This window comes from Anomalospiza imberbis, chromosome Z (assembly GCF_031753505.1).
Source record: "Anomalospiza imberbis isolate Cuckoo-Finch-1a 21T00152 chromosome Z, ASM3175350v1, whole genome shotgun sequence".
Lineage (NCBI taxonomy): Eukaryota > Metazoa > Chordata > Aves > Passeriformes > Viduidae > Anomalospiza > Anomalospiza imberbis.
Window position 1 is genome coordinate 29,063,694 of NC_089721.1, and position 12,816 is coordinate 29,076,509.

At 36.5% G+C, this 12,816-nt stretch overlaps 1 protein-coding gene across 6 annotated transcripts in view; it reads left to right on the top strand.

Moving 5' to 3' along the window:
* Nucleotides 1-12,816, top strand: part of PRUNE2 (prune homolog 2 with BCH domain) — a 134,393-nt gene that overhangs the window by 35,837 nt on the left and 85,740 nt on the right. For all 6 annotated transcript variants that reach the window (XR_010994503.1, XM_068176566.1, XM_068176568.1 and 3 more), the window contains exon 6: nt 1,125-1,219. Coding sequence is in view for 5 of the 6 variants with exons in the window: in XM_068176566.1 (XP_068032667.1) it covers nt 1,125-1,219 (95 nt within the window). In the remaining variant the exon portion in view is untranslated. The remainder of the gene's footprint in view (nt 1-1,124; nt 1,220-12,816) is intronic.

The window sequence follows — 12,816 nt, forward strand, 5'->3', positions numbered from 1 at the left end:
CTCAGTTTCTGGTAGAAATCAGGATTTATTGGCCTGAAATAATTTGTTATTTAAGGCACAATAGGTTGCAGCCCCCCAGAAAGTTTATCGATGATATACAAAATTTTTTAAATGACAGATGTGTAAATGTTCATCTTGTTATTAGATTGACTGCAGTAGCTGGACTCCGTACAGGAACAATAATGAAAGGATTAATTTCTTTGACTTGGGTTGGTATTAGTTTCCCTCTTGAAAATCATTTCTACAAACACATGGTGGATCTTAAACTGCTATGCCTTAAAGGTTGGTGGATGTTTTAGTTGTTCCCCTGCACTGAGATAGATGGCTTGCAGCATTCTTTACACAGAATCTTTATCATGTCTGTGTTGCAATCAGGTGATGTAGTTATGTTCCTCTACATAATATGTATTTGTTTTGAGAATCTTCGCAGCATTTTAGGCAGACATGTCCAATGAGGGAAACTTAGTCACTTGGATTTTCAATACATTGGGTTTAAAAATACCAATATGTCTAGTTGCAATTCCTGTTTTACACCGTTGTTTCTGATGATAATGTTTCTATGGTACATAAACATATACTTCGTTCATGAATGATTTGATGTACATAAGACAAAGCCATTGGTGTTAACAATTTGTGAAGAAGGTCAGAAAGGTTGAATGACTGTATTTACAGAATATCATAAGTTCCTTGCTTTTCAATATTTCATAAACACCATAGTAGTCCACAGGTGCTTTTCAATATATTAATTATTTCAGAAGTAATTTTATATTTGTGATTTCATATTAGGCCATAGAAATTGCCTAGCTATACATTCATCGTCAGCTGGAATTACATTAACTTAAAAATTTCTGTGTTCACACAGGAACATGGGTGCTGCAGTAGACTTAATTCTTCATACTTGTTGTTAGTATGTATCCCCCATTAAATCTCTTCCTTTCTTAAAAAATCCCTCTAGAAACATTAAGCATTGAAATATTAATGTTATCTTTAATTTTCTCATACAACATCTTGAAATACAGAAAGAAGGTTCAGCATTAGTGTCTAAACTGTGTTTTTAATTTGTTTGTGCATCTGTCAGCTGTAGATAATTGTATATATGGAAATTTGGTTTTTTTCTTAAACAGGTGCAAACACTGAGGAGGTTATGCTCAAGGATCTCAAGGAGATTGCAGATGGAGAAATCAAAGTAGCAATTAGCACTGTGTACATGACACTGGAGGTAAGAGGGAACTTCAAACATGTTTATCAGCCTTATTGCACATGGGAGATAGTTCTTTAAACCAGAATGTGCAGAAGTTATTTTTTCAGTATTTTTTTCAGTATGAGCAGAATTTTCACTGATTTAATTAACTTTGAGAGAAGTAGTAGCTATTTGTTATCTGACTTGCATTATTATGATATTATGATGATTCTGTCCCTTTAGATTGTACCATGGTGTGTCAAAAACAATGGCATAAACAAATTGGAACCTTTGGGTGAATTGAAGGTGTGAGCTTTCTACCTTGATCTGAAGGAGAGTTGCATGTTGCTGGATATTATGTAAAAATATTATTTTAAAAATATGAATGCTTAGATCACTGAACAAGTATGACATGACACTGTTATTTCTGTTTGAAGTTTGCATACTGGCATATTGATAAGTAATAAAACCAAAGTGGTCTGAAGAAAATATCAATAACAAAAACATCTTTATACAGTATATATTTGTAATTTTCAGTCTCTTCATTTGCATGAAAGTCAAGTTTACAGAAGTATTTGAAATATAGAATAAATTTTCATCTACTTCTGCACTAATTCAAAACCTTTTTTTTACATCAAATGCTGCTAAAAAAAATCTCTTTAATGGTTCTTGCCTTGTATGTCCTAACAGATTTCTTATAATATGTATCTTGTGATGCATTTTACAAAAAATCAAAAAATAAGATGCTTCTGTGGTTGAACAAGTTTTGGTTACAATCCAGCTAACAATTACCCATAGATTTCTGCTTGCATACTAAAATATACAAAGCAAATTAGGTAGCAAAGCTTCAAGGAATGAAGTAGAATCTGTTAGTTTTCAATTAATTGTTTCAATATTAAGCAGTCTTTACCACCAAAATAGCACCGCTTTATGAGCCAGAATTTGATCCTAAAAATTAGGCTGGGGCTGGGCAGAAAAGGGATGGGGAGTATTGTAAGAAAAATCCCCAAAAGAGAAAATAGGATTTTATAAAGTTCTTAATAAAATGCTCGTCTTCTTTTGTTTTAAATCTTTCTCTTTTATTCTGTCAGTTTCAGTTAATGATGGTCAGAGCTAGGAGCTAGCTTTAGCATTACATTTTGTTTATTTTGCATTAAATCATGTTTGATAACTATGTAGAATACAGACCTTGCACTCCAGAGGTTTAAGCTCCAGATAAATCTGTCTGACCTCGTCTTTGCAACTCTATATGCTCAAATTAATTGTAACTCAGAACTTGTCTTCCTTTTGGCTGGAGCTCACAATCTGACTTTGTCAAGAGTAAGTGTTCCTAGCTCTCAAAATAGGCAAATTTTCAGCCTTTTTTCAGTGAAGTATAACATGTGATGCTGACTTACCTTGGACAAGAAGTGTTAAGATCTGGTGGTCAAGCAGCAAATGTTACATAGTTGTTTTTCTTACATAGCTAGTGGTCATTGTGGAAGGGCAGAGTAAATTCATTTGCCTGCAAGAACAAACTGAACAGATTTTACTGATGCTAGATGATTTTTAGTCCCAGTCTGTTAAATGATTTTATTACTAGTATTTCTGATGGGATTTCTTTCTGGAAGCCCCAAGTATCTTTGCTTTTTGCTCTTATTATTCTGTGAATAGTTTGTGCTATAAAGGACTAAGTTTTCAAGAGTGTAATTTTTTTTCCTAGTTATAATGTTTGCAAATTTATTGGGATGGAGGTGAGTTTTGCATTTGCTGCATTACTGCTCTTTGTTGAACTGAAAACACCCTCATTTTTGGTGCTTGGCCAGCAAAAGATGTTTTTTTACTCAGTTTTATTAGTGATAGGAATTACAGGTAGTTACTTCACCCAGTGTCAGAAGCACATATAGGAAAATGAATGATAAAACTGTCCAGACCTGTCTATTCAGTTTAGAATTCTGTTATAAACTCAGAATACACAGACTTTAATGAATTCACAGTTTTCTCAGCATTGATAGGAGTAGTCTGTTATTCATCCTCAAAGTGCTCCACAGACGCTATATGATTAAATATTAAGGAAACATGAAGAACAGGCTTTGCAACAGGTGTTGAATCTCTAGCATGTTTGAGTTTTTGCTTTTTCAGAAGTTTCACAAGATCACTTTTTTTCCTTAGTAATCAACAAATATGCAAAAGTATCTTCCATTAAAGTGCTTTCTATAGGGGAGTAATTTTGTGTGAATGTATTTAGGTTTCTCTAAGACTCCATATCCATATGGAGCTTTGCATTTCTTGAGATAACCACCTTTGGATCTGGCCTTCCTGGATTTAGGTGGCATTAAAAAGCTGTAAGTTGAAATCAGACCTGTGTCACCAGTGGCTGGCTGTCGGGGTGTATGCTGCTTGAATTTTACATACGTAACCACATTATCTTTGAATAGAAGGACAAAATAATAATGACGCTGCTCAGATCACAGTTATTTTTGTTGCCTTTGCTGGAAAGTTTCTCTAAGTAATAATAATGATTACTCACAAGATATTGTAGGAAAATTCCATGCATGTGTTACAGTTTCTGTTACAATTTCTGTTACATTTTGTTATACCCTTACAGTATCTTTTGCTGTTTGTTTGCTGGAATTATCTTGGAATTGAGAAATGTCTTCTCAACATGGCTTTTTGGGAAAGTAATATTATTCCTGAGAAACGAATACTTCAGTTGTAAAGCGAACTCTGTTTTCTGCTTTTTTAAGTGTAGTGCACTGGGAGAGCAATCCAGGTTTCATGAATGTTCAGTTCATTTGAAATGACTCATTAGAACATAGATTAATAATATGCTTGTTGGACTAAGTCTTTTATGCTTTCATTAATGAAAATTCATTCTAACTGCTCACAGAACTTACGATTATAGAAAATCAATTACCACCTGAGGAAGCAGATCAGTTGAAAACAAGTTCTATGATTGTCTGCTACTGACTGTGGCAGACAAGGGGGTGTTCTGAAGGTCTGTTGAGGTTCATGCCTCTGGCCATGGTATCCACATACTTCTTAAAAACAGCTTGCAGGTAGTAGGGGTTGTATGCCACTTGTAAAAGCTTAGAGAACATGTCAGAGCTGTAGTGGAGGCTGCTGTCACCAGTGTTGTTTCCTCAAGAAAGTGACCTGCATGTTCATGCTGCTGTGGGAAGTTTGACTGTCCTTAGGTAGCCTCCATAGTCCAGATGAGTTTGGGATAGTACCAATAGGAAGTTCTGTCTCTTGTAACAACTTCTCCCTTTGTGGCTTTATGCCTCAGAGGAATTTATAGTGGCAATTCCAGCAACAGAAATTTAAGAAATGTAGAAGTGTTTGGGTGCATGGTTTATCATCTTCCTATGAAAAAATAGTCTTATCTTGGAGATAGATTTTAATTTTAAAGCTGTTTTGTAGTATTAGTAAGAAGTACCACTGTTTCATAATTTGAACAATTTTATTTCTGCGTTTTGAGAAGTGATGTTTTTAATACTTCTGTAAAGCAAATCAAGGACCTCTGTCTTAGCTGAAGCATGTCAAGTGCTAGGTAGACCATTACACCCAAATAAGTGAAATTACAACATATGTCTTTGAAGATTTGAACTTCTGGTCTGTCTATAATGATTATGTATATATATTGTGTATTTGGGAACTTTTTTCTCTTGGTATAAATATAAACGTATTTTAAATGGCAGATTTCTCCATGAATTTGTTTTTAATGCAAAAAAAACAAAACAAGAAGCAAACCCCAAGTAAACATGTTAACATTTAATCTTCCAGTAATGGAATTGGAAACAAAATTCTCAGCAACTTACAATAGCAATGCAGTTCAAAAGTATTTTTCTGATGCCTGTTGTGAGAAGTTAGGGTATGTAAAATAAATGATGTATAGAGCTGTAGGAATGCAACTTTTGCAGACTACCTTATGTCTAAGGAACATTAAACATAGAGTTCTCGTTTAGCAAATAAATATCCATTCACTTCAATGGCTGCATAGTCTGGACTTTTGTGCATATTTTTGCAAAGATGAGAAGAGGCCATTAGGGATTTAATATAAAATAAATCGCCACGGGGTCTTCTTGTAGTCCTAGTCTTTCTGCCACATGGTGTGTCACTAATGTGCATAAATGGGCTTAAATGAATTTGTTATCTGTATTACATTTGCAGTATGTATATATTTATATATTATTTTTTAATTGTGTTTAAAAATAAAACATTAAATACATCATTTCTGAGAGTTGAAAACATACCATTTGTAAATAAATCAACCTTAATTAAGGTCTTAAAATGTCAGTGTGTGATATCTGCCTTAGGAAAATTTATAACATATATAGTGCATAAAGCTTAAACATACTTTCACTTGCATTTTCAGAAGTATTAAGTGGCTAAAGTCATAACCTCATGTAACTGAGTAATGCAGCCACACGTGCAATAACATAAATACAGTACTCATGCTTAAACATTAGTCTGCCATCTTCTGGAGGACAGTAGCTGTCCAGTTGATGCCTCAGGTCAGCCAAAGTACCCCAGTTGTAACGAGTACAGTCCAAGGTGTGGAGAGGTTAGGCAAGCTGAATTCTCTGTAGTGACTTTTCTCTAAAGATATGAAAGGAATCTGGTGGGGAGAACCATTTAAGTGGCGGTTTTGAGTGGTTGCCATTGCAGCCAACTGGGAAATAAACCAGGCCAATCAGAGCAGTGACAGCTGTTCCTTAGCTGCCTCCCACAATAAGAACAAGACCTGGCATTTCATGTGCATTTATACAAATGCACAGAGCAAGGAGAATAAACACTAGGAACTTGACACCCAGTCCAAAAGTTAGTGTATCACAGTAGTAGCTGAAACATGGTAGAACAACTCCCATGACTGGAGCAATATGATGGATGGCTATAGGCTGTTTTGTAAAGAGAGTCAGGGAAGAAGAGGAGGGGGACTTGCACTTGAAGTTAAGGAAAATGTCAAATGTACAGGAGTCAACTACAGTAACCATAGAAGTCCTATCAAATGCCTCTGGGTCAAGGTTAAAAGGGTCATCTCCAAGCAATATTATGGAGTTTGGGGTCTGGTTGTGCACGCTGAAGGTTAGTACTAAGGCTGAGGTTTTAGATTTTAGAAGAGCAAGCTTCAGCTTGCTCAGAGCTCAATTGAAAGGGAAGCTTCCATGGAGAACAAAGGAGCTAGTGACTGCTGTGAGTTTTTGAAGATAGCTCTCATGAAAACACAAAACCAGTTCGTCCTCTTCAAAGGGAAGGGAAGTAGGTGGAACATGAGACCCTCTTGGTTTAACTGTGAGCTTCTGAGTCTGTTCGGGACCAAAAGAGAAGCACACCAGAGATGGAAAGGGAGTTACAAATCTATTGACAACCACAAGAACATTTCCAGGGTGTGAGATGCTGTTAGAAAAGCAAAGGCTCAGCTTGAATTGAAATTGGCAAGAGATGTCAAAAACTACAGGAAAGGGGTCTTTGAGGAGGAAACTGCTGGCCTGGTGTTAAATGGGAGAGGTGAATTAGTCACCAACAGCACTGAGAAGGCAGAAGTTCTCAACACTTCCTTGACCTCTGTTGTCACTAGTACAGCTGGGCCCCAGACACTGGAAGCAAAAATCCGTGTTGATGCAAACAAGACCCACTGTCAGTGAAGAAAAAAATGCTGTGTGGGCTATTAGAGGAACTTGGCTCCTGCAAATCGATAGTACCTTACAATATCCACCCAAGACTATTGGAGAGCTGGCTGGGGTCATTTTGAGGCTGTTCTCCATAATCCTAAAGAAGTTGTGGAGATCGGGAGACATCCTAGAAGACTGGAATGAGGCTAATGTCACCCCCATCTACAAGAGGTGCTTAAAAGAGAACTCAAGAAATTATAGGCCCTAGAAAAGCTATGACACAAACCCTTCTGGGAGGATTCATTGCAAGTCAGATGAAGCATATGATTGGGAAAAGCCAGCATGAGTTCAGCAGGGCCAAATTTTGCTTGACAAACCTGATTGCCTTCTAGGGCAAAGTAACCTGTTTGGTTGATGGGTGCAAGCCATGGATGTTGTCTCCTGTGTTTCTCCAAAGCTTTCTCTATGGTCTCCTGCAGCCTCCTGGTGAAGCTGTTGCGTAACAGTGTGGACAAGCTGCCCGTGCAGTGGGTGGGGAACTGACCCACAGGCAGCACCCAGAGTGCGGGTAAATGGCTCCTTTTCCAACTAGCAACCTGGCACAAGTGGGGTCCTCAGGGATTGGTGTTGGGCCCAACGCTGTTTTGTGTCTTCATATGTGGTCATCCAGAGCACTTAAAATCACTCAGGGATCAAGTGAGCACTTTGGAAGGGAGAGCCACGCTGCAGGAAAAAATACGGAGGCTGGAAGAGTGGGCAAAGAAGAACCTTTTGAAGTTCAGCAAGAACAAGTGTAAGGTCTTAAACCTGGGAAAACAAATCCAGGAGGGCAGCACAGGCTGGGAGCACAAGGCTGGGGAGCACTTCTGTGGAAAGGGACCAGGGAGTCCCAGTGAGCAAAAAGCTCAGTGTGAGTGAGGAGTGTGCTGCTGGAGCAAAGGAGCCCAGTGAGGTCTTGGGCTGCATCAACAGGGGCATCGGCAGCAGAGATTATCCCATTCTTGTTAGCATTTGTCAGGCCACACCTAGAATACTCTTGTCTGTTTTGGTCTCCACTGTACAAAAAAAAATATGGACAGGCTGGAGAGGGTGGAGAGAAGGGCCACAGAGATGATCAAAGGGCTGAGAAGCCTGACACATTCAGAAAGAATGCTTAGGTGAGACCTTAACACCTGGTTCTAGTATTTAGAGAGTGGCTACAAAAAAGACAGAGACTCTGTTTTTATAAGGAGTCACATGTAAAAAACGAAGGATAATGTGTACAAGTTACTCCTGAGGAGATTCTGATAGACACAAGAGGAAAATTTTTCACAATTATAACAATCAGTCATTGGAATAATCTCCAGAGAAGTGGTGTATTCCTCAACATTAGGCACTTTACGGTTCATTTGAGCAGGGTGCTGGACCACCTTGTCTAGAGTGCTTTTGACAAAAAAGTTGGGACTAGGTCATCCTTGAGATCTCTTCTATCAGTAATCTGTGATTCAAAAGAGTGCTTCCTAATTAAGTACGTGAAATCAAATGGCAACAAAAATGACATTTATTACAGTGATTAGTAGGATTGCTTATAGTTTTCATATCGGGTTCATTTCAGAACATTATGTGGGGGTGATACAAGCTGAAGTTCCCCCAGTCAATGAGATGCTTCTGCATGAAGTCATGAAGGATGTTATTATGATTTTTTGAGATTTGAGAAAAATGTAAACTTGAAAAACTGGCTAAGACCATTATATTTATGAATCTTCCCAAATCAGCATGTACTGCTTTATTCAACTGTCATTTTTGCAAGGTGTATTTGATTATTTTATTCTATAGCACTGTCATAGTAGATAGTAAGCCAGAAGCATCAGAATTTTTTTGTACTTGCAGTATCACTTAAAAAAATATGCAAGGTAAACAGTGGAATCACTGCAAGGTGTGCAGTGGTATGTTTTTAGGATTTCATTTTTATTTTGCTATGTGAATAAATTGGATAGATGCCATTGGTTATAATTAGTGTGACATCTGCTCTAATTTCGTCCAAGCTATCATTTACAATTTTGCCTTTAATATTTTAGTTCAGTCTTGGTTCAAAAGCTAATAAACAAAGTAGAATAGCTATGAAAATCAGCAAAGGAATGAGCATAAACAGTCTACTAACATTACAGTAAAAATGTGCTTGTGCTCACAAGTACATAGTTCAAAAAGATAAACTGTTTTCTTTTGTATCATTTGTGTGTTTAAATAAATTAAGATACTTTCTTTATGAAATACAATGTAAAATATGCACTATCTTTCAGCTAAGTAAAATGCTATAATCTACCGTATCATTATTGGCCTGTATTTCTGACTTACACAAAGCTGACTAATTTATCATTTGTATACTCTTCTAGTTCTTGTCAGTAGCACTCAGCTTAGCTGCTTATGGGGCATAGGCATTGACAGCGGGAGGTGCTGTTTTGAGAAATGTTCAGCATAAAGAGTTGTTTCTATGAAATTTAATGCACTTAAAAAAAATCTGTGTAAAACCTAGCGTGAACATTTAACATTTTAAAACCTGGCTGTAATGCATAAGAATATAAGAACTGATAATAGTTAGGCATGACAATTGGAATATTACAGAAATCATATTTTCTTCTGTTTAGTTTTTGTTTTTTCTTTGCTATTGTGTGAGAAACAATTAATTAAAATGTTGAACTGTTGATCCAACATTACAGTGTAACTCTAGATGTAAGTAAAAAGACATTTTGAGTTTGCTAGTGTTGTCTGATGTATCTTGAAATACTACATTTGTTCCATTTGGCAAAGCATGTCCTAAAACATCTTCTGAACTCTAATGTAAATGAATGCTTAATACTTGTAAACATTACAATAGCCTATGTTTTTATCATACCCCACTGAATTTTATATCTTCTAGTATATATCAGAAGCCCAGGCCTGAAACTATTGGATATTTTAGGATGTAGGAACATTTTTGAATTTTGAATTAGGCAGATCAAGTGCTCTGAAAGATTTTTATGATGCACATATGTTCTCTGTTTAGATGATGATAGGAAAGATCCTTTTTTTGACTCTCTAACTGGGTACACTCTCAGGACGTGAAGTGTTTTGTTTAACCAGAAATTTCAGGGTTTATTTAATTTTATGTGCATTTTTATATTTTTTATTTATAACACAGAGATTTAAAAAAATTACAAAATAATTCAAGTTAAAAGCCTTCAGGCCTTGAGTTTTCGAATTTTCAGATTACCTAAGAATACTAATTCTACCAAAGACTGCAATTTTCCTTTCTTTCTAGGAGACATATAACATTTTCTCAGAAGGATCACCACTTCTGTATTCAAAATTATTCACAGCTTCTATGTGTCCACCCAAATGTAGTTTTCATCATAAAGCTGCTGCGTGAATGGTATTCCCCAAAAAATGTAATTTCTTCTGCAACTCCATAGCTGCATTGTTTGAGTACATTAAATACTTTGTGTATTTAAATGAATACATACTAAGTCTAATCTGCAGGCTCTTTGAGCCAGTAAAACCAACATTCAAAACTCCTGTGTATGTTGTGGGTACTGCAACAACTTACTTTTTTACCATTTTTTTCTTTTTCCTTATAGACTTGATAAAGTGTAAAATGAAAATTCCTTCAGGGTAGTCTTGCATTGCTTTCATGATAAAGACCTTTATTATTTTCCCCATAAGAAGTTCTGTGCATAAGAATACCACTTTTTGTCCTGAAATTGCTGCATTTCTGAAATGAGACAATATCTTTAACCAATGTTGCTTAGTACAGATTGAATTTATTAATTACAAAAAGAAAGAAAAAGAGTAGGAAGGTCTACATTTCTTGTTTTCCTGACTGCTTTTTTTTTCTTAATTACTTTTTTCAGAAGAATAAATCTCAGTATTTTGAATTTCATAACTTTCTATTTATTTGTCATTTGTGGTTAATAAAAAAATCATCCTTTGACTGAAAATTCAGGGATGGAGGGATTTTCATTTCTCGTGGTAGCATAATTTTTGGAATTTTGTTTTGTACAAAGCTAGAGAGTTTTTGTTACTGTTTAGAATAAAAAAAAAAAAAGACAAGACTCGAGCAGAACAAGATACTTTATTCAGCTGTGATCATGTAGCTCTCAATGTGTCTGAATTTCTTATGCCTATTGAGTGTCTGCATTGCAGAATTCTTACTTCTAAACAGAATATAAACACAGCCCTTAGGCTGGTGAGGAAAAACCTATTGAGGCCACCAAGTTTATGCCAGAGCACAACAGTAGTAGCTGTTTATTTTATCTTCCCCAAATATGAAAAATTACAGGTTTTGTCTTACAGCTGTGGGGAATTTAGGCGTGTATACAACCATTTTATGCTTCAGGAGGATGACTCTCAGTTCTGTGAGGAAGAGTTAATATGTCTGAATATGGGCTACTTTGTTTTGTGGCTCAGGTAAACAGGATTATAGAATTGGTAGTAAAATGAAACAGAGAACTTGAAAAATGATCTGTCTTCATTGCTGAATGATTTTTCTTCCTCCTTTGCATGAATGACTAAAGCCCTTGGAAAAAAATTATCCTTCCCTGGATGCTACCTTTATGTACAAAATTGATCAGTTGGTATGTGTTGGGGTTCTGGCACTTTCTACAGGGGGACAAATGTCACTCCTAGATATATTGTAACTTGGCTGCATATTTTCCTTCCCATCTTGCTACTGTTCTTGCCGTAGTCACATTCTCAGAGAAATTTTATAAAACTTGATTCTCTCTCCATCCTTTATGGGGGTCGAGGGGAGAAGGGAAAGGAAGACCTAGACTTACAGAAAAAGAAAGGTAAGAGTGAACAAGGTCCACAAGGAATCATCTTCAGTCCATTCTTCTTTATTTTCCCTGCTGCAAGATTGCCAGAGAGATTTGGTCAGCAATCTGTGCCTGAATTCCACATGCAGAACTTGATTGTTTTTTAGGTTTCATGGATGACAGCCCTCTGTGCATGCTTGTTTCATCGTCAGTGTTTGCCATGGTCTAATAAGGAAAAAAGTTGGAATAGATTAATTTTGTACCTCAAATGGGAACTGTTAGGTCAGGTCTACAATTGGTAGAACACCATGGGCTTAGACTAGTTATTGTCTATGATTGTTTCATTGGAAGAAGGATTTGAGGATGAGTTTGAATAAATGGCAGCTTTACAACCAAGAATTGGTAATTGTGTTTTAGAACCAAAAACCTTAACTGAACACTGATTTAAATGTAATTTTTTTTTCCTATTTCATCACATATTGAATCATATTCTTCTGAAAATACATTGGTTTTGGTCATCTGGGTGTTATCTGGTGTTATATTGGTGTTATCTGGGTTCCTTCTGAAAATTTGCTACTAAAGAAGACTTTCTAAATAAACAGGCTAGATATAATTCAGAAATAAAAAAGTGATTTTCCTTTCACATCTCTCAGTTGAGTATTTGCCATATGGGTTGCTCAGCATTACACTCTCAGCAGGTCTAATTTATGGTAAACACACAGTGAGTGAACAGAAAAAAAGGCAATGAAAATATTCATATTCTCCCGTCATTCCATGTTTTTTTGAACTGAAATCCACTTATTCAGGTCCAGCCCATATAGTTGTGGCACTTAGTTGAGTATGTGTGTATTTCCCACTCTCCTGGGAGTTTGCGAAGACTGAAATGCTGCACTGTGCTTGCCATGAGACTGATTTGCTGGAGTTTGCATGGCAGTATGTAAATTATACCTTCCTCTCTCCAGTCTGGCATGCTGCCAGCTGCCCCAGGGCTGTGTTTTCTCCATGAGGGGCAGTTGGTGGAAAACATCACTTTTCTTGATGTGGTGTGGGGTGCTTTAGCTTTTCCCTTGGCCTCTTCAAGAAGATCACCAACTAAATGAATGTGTTAATCTTCTGAGCCACTGCTAGGATTTGGATCAGATACAGAATGAGGTATAAAATAAATAAAAAATAAATAATGGTATGTTTTTTTCTCAACCACAGCCATGGAAATCCATAGCATCAATATTTTAAAAACCCCCAATCTCCAATGAGCTCCTGGGGCTTTCTCTTA